The sequence below is a fragment of the Panthera leo genome, chromosome B1 (assembly GCF_018350215.1).
Source record: "Panthera leo isolate Ple1 chromosome B1, P.leo_Ple1_pat1.1, whole genome shotgun sequence".
NCBI classification, from domain to species: Eukaryota; Metazoa; Chordata; class Mammalia; order Carnivora; family Felidae; genus Panthera; species Panthera leo.
Window position 1 is genome coordinate 162,257,728 of NC_056682.1, and position 22,649 is coordinate 162,280,376.

Below are 22,649 nucleotides of genomic sequence, written 5' to 3' on the forward strand. Positions count from 1 at the left end.
TCCCATTCACACAACCCTCTAAAGTAAATTTCCCGTAGCTTAATGGCCCTCCGTGAGAAAACCCAAAAAGTATTCCTAAGCTATTCCACCAACCCATAGGCATTCCAGGGAAGGCAGGTGATAGAACAGCACACCCTGGGCATTTCTGTCCCCTGAGGCTTGGGTGAGAGGAAGGACGTTAGGGAAGAATGTTGAGAAGAAAAGAAAAGGTCAAGGAAGAGTTGCTTATCAGAAGTCAGACGTGTGGCAGAAGTGACAAGAAAACCCTCCCTGGTCACACATTTCCTGTCTGATGCCCGGATGGGGGTTTCATTCCATTCCTTCTAGGTCATTGAGGGGCGGGCACCTGACACATCATGAGCTATTTCTCTAACAGAAATTCTTATTTTGGGGGTGATAAGAGGTGAAAGAATTTAAAGCAGGTGTCGTTGCAATACTGAAAGTCCCGCTGGTCCCTGAGGTGGAGCACGAGGCGAGGCCCATCCCCCTCCAGAGATGGTCCACGGCGCAGTCAGCGACAGTGCGCGTGGCTCCCCTCCAGCGGAAACTGCTGCCGGTGAGGGTTGTATAATACGCAGTTGTGATTCTTACAGTCTTCAAGTGGCCCTGGCAGGCAAAATGCTGCCAGAACTGTCTAGGAGATAACCCCGGCCTTCTCTCGGCCTGGGTGCGATGGGATGACCAGACGCAGACGTGACAGAGCAGAGCAAGGGCTTTGAGCTCACCTGTGCTTGGACAAAGGTGGTGAGGCTTGTCTGTGCATGAGAGCCCCCCTCCATCCCTGGAGAGGCAGCAAAAAACTGATGACTGTACGTGCAGGAGGGCCTCTTAAAATCTCACGTCACGCCTCCACTAATAATCGACTGCGAGTACGAGAAATCTTACCAAACCATAGACATTCAAGAAGGTTGTCTCTCTTCTGTGGGGCCCCTGTCCTTCAGACACTGCACAGCGGGGTGCCAGAGCGGTGACTACCATTAGGGGCTGTAGCCTCCAGGCTGGGCCTGCTTAGCCAGAGTAATTAAAACCAGAGAGCCCCATGTGGCATCGGCCCTACAGATAATTAACGAGGCACAAATGAGAGGGTTGAGCTTGAGAACATTTAAGTAGCATAATAAAGTGATCCAGCCTTTCAGTAAGAGCCTAGAAACGCAGTCACATCCATTTGTTTGACACTATACAGAGGTTGTTTTTCTCACACACACACACACACACACACACACACACACACACACACAGTGATGGGGCCTGGAAGTTCAAGTTCCAGGATGGAGGCCCCAGGGAGAACAATTCATCTGGAGCTCTTTGGAAAGAAAAGTGTCAGCTCAGTTTGATCTGAAGAGTTTAGTATAATCATTTGAACTTCATGGGAAATGTTCTTCTTTTGCCTTTTCCTACTTTTTCTTCCTTTTTTCTCCACCCTCCTCTCCACCTCCACCCCTTCGGCTGAACACTAAGTTTGGCAAGCAACAGGAATGAGGGTTGGGACTTGTACAGATAAATCCAGGGGCCTGTCCAAGAACGAGCCTGAAGAAAGATGGCGTCCAGCGAGACAGATCTGAACTGGAGGTGCGAGTGATGCTGAAGGAAAGCAGGGTTAGGAGTAATGTTGGAAGGCGGGTGTATGCAGGTATTTGGACAGAGGAGGAGGTGGGAAACCAGAGCAGTCTTTAAGGAAGGATGCTGCTGATGCTGTGGGCCCGGGGCCTTTTAGGAAGTGTTGTGGCAAGTGGAGCTGGTTGATTTGTTCTGACTTCCGGTCTCCCCCTGCCAGGTCAATGGGATGGACATCAGCAACGTTCCTCACAACTACGCCCTTCGCCTCCTGCGGCAGCCCTGTCGCGTGCTGCGGCTCACTGTGCTGCGAGAGCAGAAGTTCCAAAGCAGGAGCAATGGACAGGCACTGGATGCCTATGGACCCCGCGATGACAGTTTCCATGTGATTCTCAACAAAAGCAGCCCTGAGGAGCAGCTTGGAATAAAACTGGTGCGCAGGGTGGATGAGCCCGGGGTTTTCATCTTCAACGTGTTGGATGGTGGGGTAGCAGACCGACATGGTCAGCTGGAGGAGAACGACCGTGTGTTGGCCATCAATGGACATGACCTTCGGTACGGCAGTCCCGAAAGCGCAGCTCATCTGATTCAGGTGAGTCACAGGGCATTGCCAAGATCTCGGCTGGAAACTGCCATCAGGAGTGGTATGCTCATTAACCTGCCCTACCTGCCATGTTACTACCACATGTAACGTGTAGTGCCCCCCTTCCCAGGAATCAAGATTGAAGGGCCAGGTAAGAACATTACTCAAGCAAATGATGTGTCTCAGGTTCATGGACATTCCCTAAGTGTCGCCAACCATGACTGCCTATAAACCAATGACTGCCAACCAATATGACTGCCTGTAAACACTTAGGGTTATGTGCTGCAACCTGACCAGGTGAAGATCACTTAAGGTCATCCTTATAGCCCGTATGTTGTTTGCAGACCGAAGGGTCGTTCAGATACATTCTGGACATACCCAAGTCCTCTAGTTGTACTAACTCCCATGAGAAGCGGTGCCATATGCCCTCCAGGAATCCTGTGGACAGAGACCACTAGGGAATTAGCTAATAATCCCCGTCTCCATGGCTGAGTCCAGCCACTTTGGAAAACCCACGGAACTCAAGTATGAACCTTTAGGAAGGCCTCTCAAAAGAGAGGCAGGCAAGTTATGTTCCCAATAACCTGATGTTGGTTCAAATTAATTCACTTTCCTGACTGGTATACCATCATCAAGCCCCAGCATGTATCCTGTTGGCTCTCCCTGGGTCACCATGGTTTTCTAATGCATGATGAGCTGCCATCTTTATTCTTCGAAGGACAGGCTTTGTTCTGTGCTCTTGTACTCCTAATCCATTTATTTATTTCATTTAGCCAAAACACGTTAAGTTTCTGCTGCTTGCCTAGCCATGCATCAGGTACAGGGAACACAGAGATGATGACCTCTTAGGCTGCTCTCTCAAAGGAGCCCACAGTGTAGTATGGGGGATGGACTTTTTGTAAATAATTCCCATATGGTGTGTTAGTACTATAACGGAGAAATTAATAACAGTGCTGTTTCACGTGAAGGAGAGATTATTGCTTGCATGGGCCTAGGAATTCTTAATAGAGGAGAAGACCTTGAACTGGGGCTTGGACGAATCAGTAGAAGGCCTCTAAGTAGACAAGGAAGGAAGGGTCATTTGAAGGGGATACAACACAAAAGAACATTTCCCGAAAAGCTGGTTAGGAAAAGGGTTAATACCAGGAACATGGAGTACATTAAAAAAAACAGCCATAGACGAGGCAGGAGTGGCAGGCAAGGACCAGACCCTAAGAAGCTCAGACTGTATCCTCAAGGCCATGGGGTGTCATTGGAAGGGTTTAAGAAAGGAGGTGACATGATTTTCTTGATTCCTCTAGAGGCAGTGGAGAGCGGATAGGAGAGGGGACAGATTAGAGGACTTATCTTATGAAGCATTTGCAATTACCTGGCATACCGCGTCAGCTTCTAGTTAGTGACTAAAGTATTAATACTTCAAGAATAGACAGTGAGTCAGCAGTATATATTTGGCTGAACCTTGTACCAAGTTCCACTGAAGATGACAGAAGATTGAGCCTGCTTTCAAGAATTGGTCACCTAAGCACACACTGACCTCCCTACCCGGGGTTCCGGCCATGGACTTCTTCCGGGTGTCGGCAGCTCTCTTCACTGTCGTGTGGAGCATCTTCTGCCTCTTCCTTGGGGAGAAGCAAGTGGTAGATGACACTGTCCTTTTGTACGTGGACAGCATGAGGCAGAAGGGGGCAAGGGGACTCTCCCTCCGTCCCCTGTCCACCGGGAAAGGAAGCACATGTGCTGTCTTGGCCCCCGAGCTGTGGATCTTGGTGGTGTTCCACTTTCAAGGTGATTAACAACCTGATGGATGTTTATCTCCCTAAACAGGGCCTAAGGCCATGGCCTGTGGATCAGGTGGAGAACAGAATCAGAGTGACAGGAGGCATTTCCCTTCTGGAGTTTGTGCCATCTAGTTTCCGAATTCATATGTCCAGCCTCGACTTCTCCTCTGAACGCCACCCTTCTAGAACCGACTGCCTGCTTGGTATCTCCATTTAAAGGCATCTCAAACTTAATGTCTAAAATCAAATCCTTGACTTCTCCCTACTCTATTCCTTGTCAAACCTGCTCTTTCCTCAGCTTTTGCCGGCCTCTAGAAATGGCACCATTTGCCCAGTAATTTGGGCCAGAAGAATCCCTTATTCCCTTCCACGTGCTCTTTCTGTGATCCGTTCCTCACTATGTCCATGGCTCCCATCAGGCAAGCTACCATCAGTGTTCGGTCTCCACCAGAGACCTTCCAACTGGTCTCCTTGCTTCTGCGCCCAATTCTCTACCTCTGCTCTCTACATGGCAGTTAGATGGCCACTTTACAATGTCAGTCCCATCATGTCACTCCTGTGGTCAGCTCTCTGATGCTTCCCAAGACACTTAGATTAAAATTTCCAAGTCTTGGGGTACCTGTGTGGCTCAGTCAATTGACGTCTGGCTCATGATTTTGGCTCAGATCATGATTCCCCAGGGTCCTGGATTGAGTCCCATAAGGGGTTCCATGCTGAGTGTGGAGCCTAACTTAAGTTTCATTTTCTCTCTCTCCCCTTCTCCCCCCTCTCCCCCCCCCACCTCTTTCTCTCCCCCCCACCTCTTTCTCTCCCCCCCTACCTCTTTCTCTCCCCCCCTACCTCTTTCTCTCCCCCCCTACCTCTTTCTCTCCCCCCCACCTCTTTCTCTCCCCCCCACCTCTTTCTCTCCCCCCCACCTCTTTCTCTCCCCCCCACCTCTTTCTCTCCCCCCCTACCTCTTTCTCTCCCCCCACCTCTTTCTCTCCCCCCCACCTCTTTCTCTCCCCCCACCTCTTTCTCTCCCCCCCACCTCTTTCTCTCCCCCCCTACCTCTTTCTCTCCCCCCCTACCTCTTTCTCTCCCCCCCTACCTCTTTCTCTCCCCCCCTACCTCTTTCTCTCCCCCCCTACCTCTTTCTCTCCCCCCCTACCTCTTTCTCTCCCCCCCTACCTCTTTCTCTCCCCCCCACCTCTTTCTCTCCCCCCCACCTCTTTCTCTCCCCCCCACCTCTTTCTCTCCCCCCCACCTCTTTCTCTCCCCCCCACCTCTTTCTCTCCCCCCCTACCTCTTTCTCTCCCCCCCACCTCTTTCTCTCCCCCCCACCTCTTTCTCTCCCCCCCACCTCTTTCTCTCCCCCCCACCTCTTTCTCTCCCCCCCACCTCTTTCTCTCCCCCCCTACCTCTCTCTCTCCCCCCCTACCTCTCTCTCTCCCCCCCTACCTCTCTCTCTCCCCCCCCACCTCTCTCTCTCCCTCCCTCTCTCTTTCTCCCTCCCTCTCTCTTTCTCCCTCCCTCTCTTTCTCCCCCCTCCCCCTCTCTCTTACTCTCCCTCCTTCCCTCTCTCCCTCCCCCTCCCTCTCACCCCCCTCCCTCTCTCTCCCTCTCTTCTTCTGTCTCCCCAGCACATGTGTGTGCGCTCTCTCTCTCTCTCTCAAATAAAATAAAGTATTTTTTAAAATTTTCTAAATCTTAACAACGGCCCACAGAGCCATACATAATCTGGCCTTTAGTTATCCTTCCAAATTAATTTCTTAAGCAAAGTAGAAGATCTCTGGTATTCTCACCCTTGCCCGGCCATCCTCAGTCACATTGCCTTCTTGCTACTACTTCTCAAACATTTCAAGACCTTTTTCACCTCAAAGCTGGCATTCTCGCTCTCCCTCTAACTGGAAGAATCTTCCAAATAACTGTATAACTGCCATGCTTCATTCAGGTGTTTCCTCAGACCTCACCTCAGGGAGGCCTTCACTGACAGGCCCACTTAAAATAGCTTCTCCCACCCCCAGCTCTAGATCCCTTATTTAATCAGCTTTATTTCTTCCCACCAACGAATTATTACCTGTCAACATAGTATAGAAGAATACAATATGGTATCTCAAGCACTTAGAGAAATGCCTGGCAAGAACAGACACTCGATAGTTGTTGAATGGATACATTGAGCCAAGTTCTAAAATTGTAAATATATAGAAGAGCGGATTTATACATTCATCCCATCTCCTAGGGATTTTTCATCAAACCATTTACCGAAGAACAAACACCAAATCAACGTTTACATGCTGTTTGTCCCCAAGATGGAATTTCTACATTTTGTCCTTTTGAATTTGTTCAGTTATTACTGGTGGAGCACCTTCTATGTGCCGAGAGGTGTAGGTTACAGTGGAAAGCGAGACTGACGCAGTTCCTGGCCTTCTAGGGCTTGGAATGTATTCCTATCTCTGATCTCCAATAGAATGAAGTCCACGTTTGGCAGGTGGGTGTAGCCTGTTGTGTCAATGGGTGAGAACAGAAAATAAGACAGTATTTCCGAAAACATTAACCCATGGACAAGGAAGAGCCTTTTTCCTCATCACGAAGAAACTGCACACTAAGCGTGATTTTTTCTTCTTTGAAACTAGACTTTTAGGTGATCGTCAATTTTCGTGCACATTGTGTTTGTCAACTTCCTCTGCAGGTCTGTCTGTGCAGCTCATGTTCTAGAGGTAATCTGCCAACTACACTTGGCAATAGGCAAAAGAAAAACGGTCTTACTCATGCCATTTGGACAAATTTTTGATTACATATGGCATTCTACTTTTGTAGATTAATAGCAGAAGAGGAAAAAATTTTTTCCCTGAGAAATTTATGAAGTAAAATCTTGCTTAACAGGGGGACTTCCTAAAAGAGTCTTCTCACAAAGCCAATGTGCTTTATAAGCAGGGGAAAGGGGAAAAAAAGATCTTTTAAAGGCTTGGGCAAAGCTAGTTGGAAAAGAAATGGAAAAAGTAGAGTGCTGGGAAAACCCAGTTAAGCAATCTCAAGAGTGGATTTTATTTATGTGATACTTGTAACGCACACCAGGCTGGGGAATTAAACGTAATACCCTTCAAAGGTTGAGACTCAAATTACCAAGCGATCCTTAGCTGCATGGCCCTTGTGTATCTACCCCATGAATCATACTTGCCTGAGAAAGAAATTCCCAGACAACATGTCCTGTTGGTCATGTTTTCTCCCACAGTACCACACTTTTGCCTTTTTTCTCCATTATTTCAGGGAAAAGTTATTACAGAGAAGCCACAACTGTTTTAAATTTGACCAACTGACATATGCGGAGTCCTAACCCCCACTTACTCAGCAGCCCCGGGTGCCAGACCCCAGGAGTTAGTCGGCAACTCTAGGAAGAGAAACCCTAAGGACACAGAAGTTTCACGTAGGGAGGAGTTGACTGACTGAACAACAGGACGACTTTATTCCCCCCCCCCCCCGTTGTCAGTTTCGTAATTCTTTGAGCGCCATATCTAGAATAATCGTAGGAAGGAGACAGCTTTGTGAAACTGTCTGGTGTCCTACCTAAAATCTGAGAACCAAGAAATACAGAGCGAAGATTTGAGACCCTGGGAGAAAAAAGAGATCTCGACTTCCCTCACCATGGCGATTCAGCATCTCTCAACCCACCAATCAGTGTGCAAATGGATTAGGCTGACAGATGTACCTATTTTGAGATGCTCTCCTCTATCTGCAATTCTGGAACAGTGAGTTACGAACGTATGTGGGAGATCAAATATATGCAATTCATAAACGAAGTAATTATGGATTTCAAATTTGAGTATTGCTCTCGTGCCTTTTGTTTCTAGGCAACCCCCCCCAGACTTGAGGCAGAAGCTGAAAAACAATTTGAAGCCATTTGTAGAGGTGGTGACACACAGGTTTTCCTTAATACTAATTTCATAATGCACACATGTGTGATTTTTTTTTTCCCTTTGCATGAATTAATATTTAAATGAGAAGTGATTTTATCAAGAACAACCAACAACTAGGCTCTACAGACTTTTAAAAAGAATGTGAGAGGCCTCTGGACAGAGCCAGAAAGCAAATAATGGACTGCTCATATTACCGACATTTGTTCTGAATACGTGATTCCAGCTCGTGCGTTCTGCGTAACTGGGGGAAAAAAAAAAAAAGAGCACTTCTGTCCCTTGAAACCAGGAAGAACTGCCAATGAAATAAGACCTGATAGGTCAATGTGCTTTTTACAGATCAGCACAATACAGCACTAATACAGAATCAAATCCCCATTTCAACATATTTTCTTACCATGGCATTGTAATAAATGTAATACAATGGTTAAAGAATGCGCAGATTTAGTAACAGTCTTCTTGAGCTGAATTCTTAAAGTCCAGATAAGTTTTATATACAGCTCTAAATCTCATGCATTCCTGATAAAGCATGACTTGGTAAACTGTACAGCTTTTCAGCTTTGAATTCTTGGAGTGAATCTCCTACATCGCCACATGCTGCAAATATTAGAGAATCTTGGAACTTTACTGCCCTTTCTCCAACTCCATACCCCCCCACACATGAATTTTTTTTTTTAACACCATGGAACAACATTAACCACGAGAGTAACTTCTAGATACCATAAAAGAGGGGCGCCTGGGTGGCTCAGTCGGTTGAGCATCTGACTTCAGCTCAGGTCATGATCTCGTGGTCTGTGAGTTTGAGCCCTGCATCGGGCTCTGTGCTGATGGCTCAGAGCCTGGAGCCTGCTTCAGATTCTGTGTCTCCCTCTCTCTCTGCCCCTCCCCACTCATGCTCTGTCTCTCTCTGTCAAAAATAAACATACATTTAAAAAAAAAATTAGATACCATAAAAGAAGTGATGTTTGAGGCAAAGGACTTGGGTCATTCTGCCAACTCAGCAAGCAGCAGCCACAAGAACTAAATTCTTATTTTGACCTTGTCGCTGACCTCTGTATGATCCCATGTACACCAGACTGTCGTTAATATCTTAGCGCTTAAAGGAAGTGCTTCTGGCAGCCTAAGGATGAATATGGAGCTATGGTCAAGAGGGAAAAAGAGACCAAATTGCTGTCTCAAATCTCTTTTTCTACCTCGGTCTAGTCCTAAGGTCCTATTTCACCACTTTCCCTCAACCCCTCCTTAATTTTCTTTTTCCTTGGTCAGACTCCTGCTCTTTGCCCACTAAAATAGCTGCTGCCGCCCCCATAGAAGATATTCTTGAAGTCTTCTTTTAAAATTGTGGAGCACCTGGGTGACTCAGTCAGTTGAGCATCTGACCCTTGATTTCAGCTCGGGTCATGATCTCGTGGTTTTGTGGGATCGAGCCCCGCGTCCAGCTCTGCGCTGATGGCGAAGAGCCTGTTTGGGATTCTCTGGCTCCTCCTCTCTCTCTGCCGCTCCCTACGTATGTGTGCACTCTTGCTCTCTCCCCCCAAATAAATACGCATTTTAAAAAAATGCATCAGGCTCTATGCTGCTAACTCTCTTCTGATGCCTCCTGTTGTCTGTATTGCCACGTATGGTCTGTGTGCCATACGTGATCTCAGAGTTAGGTTTCATTGATGTAATGTGTCCCTTAGTGAGGGCATCTTTTAATCCATCATCTTTTAATTAATCAGTAATCTTTTAATTAGTAATAATGAAGACAGACCTCTATGGAGTTCTTGGCTTCATAGGGCACAGAGATAATCGCGTCTGCATATATGACATGGCCAAGTGGGCCCATCATGGAGGTCCTGGGGGCAGCTGGTCCATCAGCAAAAAGACTACTCTGTATTGGATCTTCCAGGTCCAATTCTGCAGATACACGCCCCACTCAGCTTTATTAGAGTGAGTCCAGACTTTGTCAAGCTTTTGAGATGACTTGAAAACATATGAAATATTAAAGAAACTAGAAATACTTGACCTGGAAAGGAAAGGAGCCAAGGGAGAACAGTGAATGTTATCTTCAAATAAGTTTGTTACATGGAAATTGATTTGGGGCTGCCCGAGAGAGCATCACTGGAGCCAATGGGTAAGCAAGAAAATGGTACATTTAGCTCAGCCTGAGGACAGACTTTCTAATTAACGCCAAGTATGGCGCAAGCAGCCTGGGGACGCAGTGAGTTCACTGTCCTTGGAGGCACCGAAGCATGAGATGGGTGACAACGTGACAGGGATTTTGTGGGGGAATTAGAATATGGGTTACAGAGAACGTGTTGGATTAGATGATGCCTGACATCTCTTCTGTATATGTGACTTTTTTAAAATATGAAATGTATTGTCAAATTGGTTTCCTTACAACACCCAGTGCTCATCCCAAAAGGTGCCCTCCTCAATACCCATCACCCACCCTCCCCACTCTCCCACCCTCCCCAGTCTCCCACCCCCCATCAAGCCTCAGTTTATTCTCAGTTTTTAAGAGTGTCTTATGGTTTGCCTCCCTCCCTCCCTTTTTTTTTCCCCCTTCCCCTCCCCCATGGTCTTCTGTTAAGTTTCTCAGGATCCACATAAGAGTGAAAACATATGGTATCTTTCTCTGTATGACTTATTCCACTTTGCATAACACTCTCCAGTTCCACGTTGCTACAGAAGGCTATATTGCATTCTTTCTCATTGCCACGTAGTATTCCATTGTGTATATAAACCACAACTACTTTATCCATTCATCAGTTGATGGACATTTAGGCTCTTTCCATAATTTGGCTATTGTTGAGAGTGCTGCTATAAACATTGGGGTACAAGTGCCCCTATGCATCAGCACTCCTGTATCCCTTGGGTAAATTCCTAGCAGTGCTATATGTGACTTTTTAATTACATGGAACCAGTGGTCCCCAATTTCCCAAGGCATTGTGAGCCCAGGATAGATGAACTGACCATGATACTTGAACAATTGGTGGAAGGGAGCCCAAGAGGGGGCAACCCCAAACGGTATAGAGAGAACCATCCCCACGACTATACGTTGAAACCCAAAGCTAGACTGCCTAACTCTGGGATCCTTGGAAAAGAAGCTGGTGGGGAATGTGGATGCAGGATGAATTATTTTTAAAGAAATTCTCATTAAAATCTTTGTTGATGGAGCACTAAGTACAGGCAAGTTCACGTTATTATAAATGCAACTATAGCTCTCACTTGTCTCTCTAACAAGGGCTGTTTCTCAACACTGCACCCAGCTGCTGCTGAGGCGAGAGCCAGTACAAACACATTAGCCTAGTTTCCACCTCACAACTTCAAACACTGGGAGAGAAAGTGCAGCCAGTAGTCTCCCTGAGAACAATTTGTAAGGTGGCCGGTAAGAGCCACAGATCCAGCCTTGCGGAGAATGTATTTCCAAGCAAATGGATACCAGGCTCGTTTATTGGAGGGTTGTTCCTGCCGGCAACTTAATGCCAAAGTCGACATTTGAAAATCCAGTGAGAAATTTGTGTTTGCAAATGTGAATTAAACAGCTCTTGCAGGCTGCTCCTTGGCATTTTGAATTTTGCCTGGCAAGTTGATTTGATATGAAAAGCTCAGATTTTCTCCATTCTTAGGAGATGCTTAGCACACATGACTGCTCACGTTCACAAAGTGAACGTGATGGCGATGTGCGGGCCAAAGACAAACCCCCTGCTGAGATCCTTCAAAACATTGGACTTTCCCTGGAGATAAAGAGCAAATTTGGGCTCAGCAGTTGGAGTTTTGACTTGAGTGTTTTGCTGCTTATCACTAGGAATTTTTGCTTCAGAAAGTTCCTAGCGATAACCTCATTAGGAAAAGTGAGGCTTACAGGATAAAGAAACATTATTACAAAATACTCTTCCAAGAATTGCATTTAGTTGGCTAATACCACAGTTCTTCATGTCAGCTTGCCGCATTATTGTTTCCTGAGCTTGTTAGTTTTTGTTCTGATGCAAGCTTTTTATGTGATGAGAAATACCAAGGGATTCAAGAGAGGCAAGGAACAGAGGAAAGGTGTAGAAATACTGATTACGTAGACCAGCAAAAGTGATGACTGGGCTTTATGGGAAGGAAAATGAAGAACTTGAACTTGCTTTTTGGGCCTGTTCAGTAGGATTTTTGTAATTTATTTGAGATGAGTCAACTCAACTGGCCCACCATCCACCTTGACGTTCACCATAGCCACATTTAGTGGACTTTAGCAGCTGTTTTTAAAAGTTCATCTGACTTACAGCTACCCAGTTGATGATCCCTAAGTTTCAAGAGAGCCCTGAGAAGAAATGTTTATTAATACAAGCATGCAAAATCATGAAGGTTTGGGCTGGGCAGTGTTGGACAACCGTGGGGATTTCACTGACGAGGTTTTGATTGCTTCAGGTTTTAAAAACAAGGTCCTCCTGGGGCACCTGGGTTGCTCAGTCGGTTAGAGTGTTCGACTTCGGCTCAGGTCATGATCTCACAGTGAGTTCGAGCCCCGCGTCGGGCTCTGTGCTGACAGCTCAGAGCTTGGAGCCTGCATAGGATTCTGTGTTTCCCTCTCTCTGCCCCTCCCCCACTCACATTCTGTCTCTGTCTCTCTCAAAAATAAACGTTAAAAAAAAAAAATTAAAAACAAGGTCCTCCTTCACGACCAGATTTTTCCACAGTCTGGCAGCCATACCTGTAAATGGAGAAGGCAGGCAGGCAATGTCCGTCTCTGCGGAGGTGAAGGGTGGTCAGCGGATGACATGAAGAGAGGAACCCCCAAAACGTACTCCTCTCTCCTTCTCGTGCCCAATCCTAGTCCTTCCTGGGGACCTTTCTAATCCACTCCGGGCCATCAGGGAGCTTTGTTTATCTGCACTTCACAGGGCTAATTAATGTCTCCTCTATCTGCCCCGCGGATCTGGGGTCTCAGTAGTCAGCAATTTGCGAATAACGCTGAATGCTCTCAAGCAGATCTGAAATTCATCTGTGGCACAAATCCAATTTGTAAATTTACGATGTGGAATAGACTCTCCCCAGTAAGCAACGTACTTGCTCTCCGGAATGCTGTGTGCAAGCATCGATGTTGATAGCTGAGGGGAATAGTAGTCAAAACTGGGGATAGCCACATGAAAGATAAAGGCTCAGGGTAAAGGCCCTTAAGCGGGTTGCATTTGCACTATGACTCATCCCTGTATTTCTAAAGTGTTCCTCCTTTCCTGTGCCCAAATGTTGAATTCTGTACATGCGGGATTTCTACTCTTACGTTGGTAGCATTGCCACCACCAACTCTGTTCCTTTTTCTGTCCTGCTCACCTTTGGCCTGGGTTTTAGACTGAGCTGCAACTTTACGCCATATACTCGGTTCTATCTGGAAGGCCCTTCAGACGTGGCTTGTGTGCAAAGGAGCCATCTCTGAAAAATAACCATGTTCGATGATGTCTTTTCAAAAACTGTTGGATGCATCAAACCTTCCCTAGTTTTTCCCTTGAAGTAGGTTTCCTTACCTGATTTAAAGCTAAAGGAAGGGCACCTGGGTGGCTCAGTGGGTTGAGCATCCAACTGTCGGTTTCGTCTCGGGTCATGATCCCAGGGTTGTGGGATCAAGCCCCGAGTCAGGCTCCATGCTGAGTATGGGGTCTGCTTAAGATTCTCCCTCCCCCTCCCCCTCTCTCCCCCATTCATTCTCCCTCCCTCCCTCCCTCCCTCCCCTCTCCTCTCCTCCTCTCCCCATTCTCTCTCTCTTAAACAAAAATTTTAAAAAAGTAAAGGAAATGAGTCTCATGCTCTTGCCAAATTATAAAATGGGCACTGCCATGAGAAATACTAGACACCATTTTTTTTTTTTCCTCTCTAAAAAAAGGTAGAGTAAAATTTGCATCCTGGTAAGCCCCTGGTGCCCAGTGCTTTGGATGGAAGCTCTGAGGGTGGCTAACGTCTGTGTCTTCTTACCCAGGCCAGTGAAAGGCGCGTTCACCTCGTCGTGTCCCGCCAGGTTCGTCTGCAGAGTCCTGACATCTTTCAGGAAGCCGGCTGGGACAGCAACGGGAGCCAGTCCCCGGGGCCGGGGGACAGGAGCAATACTCCCAAGGTGAGCCCCAGCCAGGCTATGTCCACTCCTCCTGCAGGAAGCAATTGCTTGGGAAGGCTGAACACTTTAACATTTCTAAGCGTACTCTCTGGACTTCATCACTTAAACACTGTTTGACTTGCCTTGTGAAACAAAAAGCCCGAGGTCCCATCTTCAAGACCCAGTGAGATAACAGGTGTCTCCCATCCCAACAAGAGAGAAGAAGGTGCAGGCAAGTTTTGAAACCTGATCTTGCAGACTCCATATGGGGACCTAATTTCTAGTCTAAGCCAAAGAGATGTCATGTTTTTCCAACAGTCGCGTTGCTTGAGGACCGTTTTCATTCGTTTTGAAATGAAACAAGAGATTCGCTTGGTTTTTGGTTTTTGAAGTTCCCAATCTGCCTGAAAATTAAAATAACAATTCCCCTGCTAATTTTAGTACGTTCGTTTTTTTGTTTTTTTTGTTTTTTTGTTTTTTTTCAGAAGAACTGGGAAGATCATATATACACTTGGAGTTCATGTAACATTAGGGAGTGGTGGGGAATGGGGCGAATGAGAAAGCATATGCCCTGTGTTGTGGCATTTAAAGTCAGAGAAAAATGTAGGACGATGTGAATGAAGCAGAGTGCACCTACAGGCTGCTTGCGTCCTTCAGGTCAGCAATGTGCAGCTTCTCTTTCAATGAGGTGACTCAGCCCAGTTTGTACTCCTGTCGGTCTCTTCTGTCAGAGGCAATGCCATCACCTCTCCATTTGGGTGGGTATCGAAAGCAACACAAACCTTGCTTAGCCCAAATTCAGAGTCCTATAGCCTTGGGTTGGCATCCTATTGTGATGGCAATGGATTTCTAGCCAGTTCTCCTAAATCTGATTGCATTCAATCACTTGTAATTAAAACAAGTCTATAGGTAGCCTGCTCTTGTTGTAACAGAGATTACGGAGTGCCTGTCTGAGCAATCATATCAGACTATGCTTCAGTTTGGGATAACTCACAAGTCTGGGTTTTTGAGTAATGTATGCAGAAACAATACTCAAAATCTTGACTTCTTTTTTTTTTTTAATTTTTTGTTTGTTTATTTTTGGGTGAGACACAGAGCACAAGCAGGGGAGGGCCAGAGAGAGAGGGAGACACAGAATCCGAAGCAGACTCCAGGCTCTGAGCTGTCAGCACAGAGCCTGACGCCGGGCTTGAACCCACAAACTGTGAGATCGTGACCTGGGCTGAAGTCAGACGCTTAACCGACTGAGCCACCCAGACGCCTCTCAGAATCCTGACTTTTAATAACATAGCCTACAAGGCTACAACCCTCTCTTTCCCCAGCCAGCCAGCCGTACCCCATATATCCATAAATTCCAGGCTTTTTTTTTTTTTTTTTTTTTTTTTTTTTTTTTTTTTACAATAAGCAACCTAGACAGACCAGGTGCCTCCTGCTAACACATTTTATGGGTAAGGGCTTCCTGGTATCTTTTCACTAGTAAATAGCATTAGTGTGTTTAAATTAAGCTAATGGTAAATAAATAAATAAACTAATGGTGTTTACTAATAGAAAACTAGTTTATTAGCTTAGTTAAGGTTTAATCTAATTAACTAATTATAGTTGGGTTACCCAGACCATATTGTAGTCTAGTCATTAAGCCACCAAGAATGAGGCTTCCACCAGCTCTGTGGGTCCGTAGTCCCTTTCACCTAACTGCTACGAATCACGGAAACAACCGAGATGAGCTGATCAAAGTTTTGCTGCAGTCTCTGTCTTGTATTTAATTCCTGGGAAACATACCGAACAAACTGGCCTGGTGGGAAATTATAATAGTCTCATTTTAATTTGCAGGTGTGTCTGCCTTTTGAGATGAGATGCGCGCGTGCACACACACACACGCACACACACACGCACACACACACAGCCTATTTAAAACAATACTAAGACATACGTGGCTCTTCGATTAGTTTTTTTATGATCCTAAGCCTTGCTTTATCTAGGAAACAACATGGGTTTTTAAAGTAGGAGCTTAAATGAGACAAAGCTCAGAGAAGGCAAACCAAGACTCGGGAGACAGAAATGTTTGTAGCCAACTGAAAAGCAAAGATGGAAAGGCATCAGATGGAGGCGCGCAGCTGCCTCTGTGGGACAGGAAAGGGAAAGTGACCAGAAAGAAATCACAGAGGGACTCCACCTGTACTGGAGCACGTATTTCCTACGCTGAGTGGCAAGGTACGTGGGAGGTCATTATGTTCATCCTTATACTTGTTTTTATGTCTAAACTGTTTTAAAGTATTTTTATAGCTGAGTGATGAGTAGACTAGTGCTCACGATGCTTTTCAGCCAGCTTGAATTAGTTCGTACCAAATTATGTTTTCGAACATCAGGGAACATCCTCAGGTCTCTGAAGCAGGGAAGGCGTTTGGGAGAAAACACAGATGGAAAAGAGGATCTCTGTTGTATTTCATTCTCCTTCTCCTCAATGAGGATTAGGCAACTCTGGGTGTGAAGGGTTCGTGGCGGTACTTGTTTTTTTCCATTGTTAACGTGAGTCTCTCTCCCTCTGGTGTGGAAGGCAGATGGCTGTCCAAAATACAAGGGACACGTTTCCTATTTAGGGGGTGCCCAGTCGTGTGTGTTGAGCCCATAGGTGCTTGAAACATCTCTTTGCTCAGTACAGCAAGGCTGTTGGGTAAGCACTGATGACGTGTGGAGGAAGATGCTGCTCTCCAGGAACTTGGATCTAAAAGCATAAATAACCTACCTGTGCAGCCAAGAGAACGTAGGTTTCAGCAGTCAGATCTTATATGTCAGGTCTTTTATTTGACAGGATTGGATTTGAGTTCTCTAGTCAATGAGATAAACCTTTCATTCTTGGGTAACTGATTCTTTCATGTGTTTTTTCTCACAGGCACCTGAAAATTAATAGGTTAATTTTTTTTTTTTTTATCACGTGTTAAAATATTGCCTCTGAAAGCAGAGTAGTGTGGGCAGGGAGACCATGGATTTACTCAGATCTCTTGGGTGTCAGTCCTCAGTTTCCCCCGGCCAGCTGTGCTTCCTTGATCAGAAATTGTTTTAAGGTTGAGTCTCAGTTTTTCTGCCCAAACACATTTAAGTAGATAACCAACTGTATTTCTTTCTTTTTTCCTCAAAGAGTATCTGGCCAATCTGTGCATTGTTCCAAGAATATTTATTCACAACAAAATAATCACAGCCTCACTTTTTATTTATTTATTTATTTATTTATTTATTTATTTATTTATTTATTTATTTTGAGAGAGAGAGACAGAGACAGAGACAGCCAGCCAGCACGGGTGTGGGAGGGGCAGAGAAAGAGAGAGACACAGAATCCCAAGCAGGCTCTGTGTTGTCAGCTGTGGAACCTGATGCGGGGCTTAAACTCATGAACTATGAGATCGTGACCCGCGTCGAAACCAAGATCCAGTCACTTAAGTGACTGAGCCACCCAGGCGCCCACAGCCTCTTAATTTCTATTATCTGGTGTGGCAGGTGAGAAACCATTTCTGGAATCTTTCATGAGATAAGTAAGTTTTCTACTTTCAAATGAATTTAGTGACCCATTTTTTTTTTAACTAAAGGATTCTCAGGTCAAAGGTATATCTTCCATTCCAGATGCATTTCTTCCCATCACAGGGCTGCCCCAATGGGCATGCTTACCCTCTTCATAAATGAAGTTGGGGGAGCTTGAGTGATGACGGTATTACAAGATCAAAAATGCTGTTACTGTTAGAAGTTTAACAATAAAACGTGTTTAAGCTTATTACCTAGAAAGGCAATTATTTGCAATCTTCTGTTCATCTGGGCAAATGTTGTAAATACTGATAAAACCCAGTGTTGGCAGAATTGTGGGAAATCAGCGTTTTCACAAGGTATTGGTGAGATTATAGACGATAGAGCTGTGTCGTATGTATCAAAATGTAAAATGCTCAGGTTCTTTGATTTAGCAGTTGTACTGTTAGGATATTAGACTAAAGAAATATTTACACAAGCGTACGAGATATGTGTTGTCTAAGGATGTTCGCAGTGACACTGTTTAATTTTTCACAAGACTTATAAACAACCAGAATGGTCATCGATGGGGGATATGACATATACACATGATGAAGTACTAGGAAGCTGTTCAAGAATGCAATACAGTGTGTATGTGTGTGTGTATATATATATATATATATATATATATATATATATATATATATATGTTAATTTTTCATGTTCATTTATTTTTGAGGGAGAGAGAGCGTGAGAGGGGAGAGGCAGAGAGAGAGAGGGAGACAGAATCCCAAGCAGGTTCCAGGCTCTGAGCTATCAGCACAGAGCCCAATGCGGAGCTCAAACTCATGAGCCATGAGATCACGACCTGAGCCGTAGTCGGACGCCCAATGAGCCACCCAGGCACCCCTGTGTGTACATATATTTTTTTAATGTGAAAAGAGGTCCTTGTTTTCCAGAGCATTCCATACTGTGTTTTAGTCATCACCTCGGGAGATTGATCAGCTGTCCCAGCAGCATGCCTGGCTTCCATGTGGAAACAATGGAGGAAAGACCTTATTTGTGATTTGGGAGTGAATGTTGTACGACTGTCCCCAAGAATGAGCTGAAGAAACAGAGCAGCCAGTAGGAGTCTCCAGGTTTAGAACTTAGCCCTGAGTTGGGTGCATTTCAGAACTGTCTGCATCTCCAAACAGGGCTCTTTTGAGAGATGTCTGTGATTAAAGGCAGAGACATCCTACATCTCATTGCTTTGTGGACGAGAAAAGTTACATACTGAGAACGGACCTTGAGAGCACCTCCAGATCTACTCTGGAATGCTAGAGCCACTGTGTGCACACTGTTACTTCTCTGTTTTATTTTGAAACTTTGCCCTGAAGAAGGTCCCATTTCCGTTTTGCAACCCGCGTCTGATAACCAGTCTCTTCAAGGTTCTGGGGGTTTAGAGAAACACACAACCCAGACCTTGTAAGCACTAATTGTAACAAATACCTTGCCATAATAATTTGCAATCCCTATTTTAGTGTTTCATCGCTGCCAAAAACAATTTGTGTCAGCCGTAATTTATCACCTGTTTATTCGACAAACACATAGTTACCATCTTGAATATGCCAAATGCTATGTTCAGTGCTAGGGATACAGTCAACAGGCCGTTACTGGATACAATAAGGCCATTAGAACAGAGGTGGGTAATTTTATACCATAGAAAATTGTGAGATAATAAATACACACACAAAAAAAACCCCTAAGCTTATCTTCATAATGACGCATTAAAAATGGACTCATGCATTCAGGCAGTAATTCTATATGATGTTAACCATCAACTTTACAGAAGTTTAATTATCATTCAGTGGATTTGTTGGACAGATAATCTATTCCCAGGTTTCAGAAAATGGAGATGATACAGGAAGGAGCCCCTCACCCATGCTTGATCTGTCCAGTTCCCCTCTCCATGCCCAAAAAACCTCTTTGTTTCCAGAGTTTCTTCATGAAAATGCAAATATTAATACAAATTCTCATTCCTACACCATTTTAAACAAAAGGTAGTGTGCTTACACTGTCTTTTGTACCCTGATTTTTTTTTTTTTTTTTTTTTTTTTTTTTTTTACCAGATGTGTTTTCTAATTTTCTTCCTTTAGATACAACTGTAAACTCTCTCTTGAACCAGAGACTTCTCTGAGGTCTGATCAAGTATTATAAATATTTATTTGCAGGGCACATTCCCGTTTAGTTCCCAAGTCATTGCACAAGCAGGGAGGAGAATACATTTTTAGGAAAGTATGTGTTGAGGGGCACCTGGGTGGCTCAGTCAGTTGAGCTTCTGACTTCAGCTCAGGACATGATCTTGCGGTTCATGAGTTCAAGCCCTGCACCAGGCTCTGGGCTGACAGCTCAGAGCCTGGAGCCTGCTTCAGATTCTGTGTCTCACTGGCTCTCTGCCCCTCCCCTGCTCACACTTTGTCTCTTTATCTCTCTCAAAAATAAATAAACATTAAAAATGTTTTTAAAAAATAAAAGTACATGCTGATCTGTATTCATTGGTAAACAGTGCCCTTGACCAACTCTTACTGCTTTAAGATAACACTGCATGCAGCTTTGACTGTTTTTGGTCTAGAGTTGTTGAATCAAAATCACAGTTCTCTTATTTTTCAAAAGTTGGTCTTCAATGTATGCTATACAATGTTTATGCTATATTTTTACATAATATCATTCAAGGGTAGAACTGCATATTTTTCAGAGATATGTGAAGAGTGAAGATGCCGACTGGGGAGAACCCAGTTATCCATTGAATGGGATATCTATGAAATCCATTATTTTTTTTCTTTAAGGAGTTCTATAATTGACTTCCTCTACCTAAGTTAAACTGAAGACTATTTAATTACAGTTCCTTTTTTCAATTAATTTTTAAATTTCATTTAAATCCAAATTAGTTAACCTACAGTGTAATAATGATTTTCAGGAGTAGAACCCAGTGATTCGTCACTTTCATATAACACCGAGTACTCATCCCAACGAGTGTCCTCCTTAATGCCCATCACCCCTTTAGCCCATCCCTCCACCCACCTCCCCTCCAGCAGCCCTCAGTTTGTTCTCTGAATTTAAAAGCCTCTTATGGTTTGTCTCCCTCTCTGTTTTTATCTTAATTTTGCTCCCTTTCCCTTATGTTTATCTGTTTTGTTTCTTAAATTCCCCATATGAGTAAAATCGTATATTTGTCTTTCTCTGACTTATTTCACTTAGCATAATACACTCTAGTTCCATTCATGTTGTTGCAAATACTTTTTTCTAATTTAGAAAAAAATCCTGATTCTCATGAATGACAAGAGTTTTAGGAAATACTCCCTGCTATCAGGAATGAATGAGTCACTTGGAATATTTGGGATGTAGTTCACTTTGTGTGCTTAATATTTCTGCAGCGGTTTCCAACCTGTTCCTCTTCCTTTTTTTTTTTTTTTTTTTTTTTTTGTTTCCATTTCTATTTGAAATGTAAACTTTCTCTGAGCCTATAGAGTTTGGGATAATGCAACTCTGTTGAGGGTGGAGGCAAAGTGTGGGGGGTCTGAGCGCGTCTTTCTCTGTGAGGGCAAGGACTACCATCCTGTAACTTATCCAGCTTTGGTAGCTTTTGTATGTAGGAAATGCAAACCCGCTTGTGAACAGATATGCCGTGTTTGTTTTTCTGTGCCTTTAGCCCCTCCATCCTGTGGTCACTTGCCACGAGAAGGTGGTAAGTGTCCGAAAAGACCCCAGCGAATCTCTCGGCATGACCGTTGCAGGGGGAGCATCACGTAGGGAATGGGATTTGCCTATCTATGTCATCAGTGTGGAGCCCGGAGGAGTCATAAGCAGAGATGGAAGAATAAAAACAGGTAAAAAGAGACTTAAAGTACCGGGGCAGCAGAGGGTTAAAAATGAATTAGCAGCTTGCTGGGTTAGGGAACTGCTTCCAGAATTAACAAGAGAATGAGACGTTGATCTGCCCAGGACCTCCGTTACCCGTCGATCTTGACTGGTTGGGGTTTAGTTGCTGGACTGGGTTTCACCCCTCTTAGTTTACGTGGGCCGATGTGGGCCCCTTGGCTTGCTAATAAAGTGGGCACCTGCAAACTATGCCAACAAGTGATGGAGAAGTTCTACAGTTATGAGCAAGTGGCCTCGACTAAACGGCATAATTTGGTTCCATTCTTCCTAACTGATTCTTTTGCCGGATTGATCCTGTGATGAACCTATTCATGAATTGTTCCATTTCGTGGGTTGGATGGGAGAAATGCTTTCATGGATTTTGAGCCAATGAATATTTACCATTTACATTATTTACCGTGAAGTAATATTTATCATGAAAGTACCATGCTAGGTTCTTTTCCACTGGTTAAAAAAAAAAAAAAAAAAAAAGTTTCATTATCTAAAAAAATTTTTTTAACGTTTATTTTTGAGACAGAGAGAGACAGAGCGCAAGTAGGGGAGGGACAGGGAGAGTGGGAGACACAGAATCCAAAGCAGGCTCCAGGCTCTGAGCTGTCAGCACAGAGCCCGATGCGGGGCTCAAACTCACAGACTGCGAGCTCATGACCCGAGTTGAAGCGGCACACTCAACCGACTGAGCCACCCAGGCACCCCTAATTATTTTAATCTTATGTGTCCTGGGTTACTCTGAAGGAAGGAAGGTGATGCCAAGTATGTATCTTTAATAATATTGTCAATTCCCACGAAGGGGTAGCTCAGATGGTTGAGCAATTAAGTCGTTGAAGGAGATTCCGATTCAGATCATGTGAAGTTCCTGAAGTACAGCTGTTCAGCCTGAGGAGCCATGGGTGGGGGCGGGGCGGGGGGGGGGGTATGGTAAGGGATTTCTTTGGCCAACCTAACAGTGCTTCTTTTGGGGTCAGGCAGGGCTTGGGCTGGTGGTCAAGCCTTTCCCATCTGTCTCTTCCTATCTTTTTACTCTTGCTATGGTTATTCTGTGTGAAAAAGATGAGAGTCAAAGGAGGCAGGAGATTAGGAGAGAGATCAAAGAATAGAAATTGGAGGTAGGAGAAGTATGTCTTTTGGTTTCTCTTGCTCTTTTGCACCCAAGCACCTGGGTGGAGAGTGATGAGGTCCGCCAAGAAGTGGCTTGTTAGCGAGAGAATGCGAGCAGAGGACTGTGCGGGATGGTGTGTGGAAATGGCCCTGCACATAGTAGGTGCTTAGCAGATGGAAGTTACTATCACCTTTGCAGTGAACCACAATGTTAACTCCTTTCCCCTCTTTAAGAGCATCGCTCCAGCTCGTTTTTCTTAACTGCTGTGTTCTCC

The 22,649-nt window shown here is 44.8% G+C and overlaps 1 protein-coding gene across 6 annotated transcripts in view; it reads left to right on the forward strand.

Annotated features, from left to right (window-relative positions):
• The window catches only part of LNX1 (ligand of numb-protein X 1), a 123,584-nt gene that overhangs the window by 93,773 nt on the left and 7,162 nt on the right, over positions 1–22,649 (forward strand). For all 6 annotated transcript variants that reach the window (XR_006201953.1, XM_042936368.1, XM_042936367.1 and 3 more), the window contains 3 exons: positions 1,775–2,146; positions 13,750–13,884; positions 21,047–21,224. Coding sequence is in view for 5 of the 6 variants with exons in the window: in XM_042936368.1 (XP_042792302.1) it covers positions 1,775–2,146; positions 13,750–13,884; positions 21,047–21,224 (685 nt within the window). In the remaining variant the exon portion in view is untranslated. The remainder of the gene's footprint in view (positions 1–1,774; positions 2,147–13,749; positions 13,885–21,046; positions 21,225–22,649) is intronic.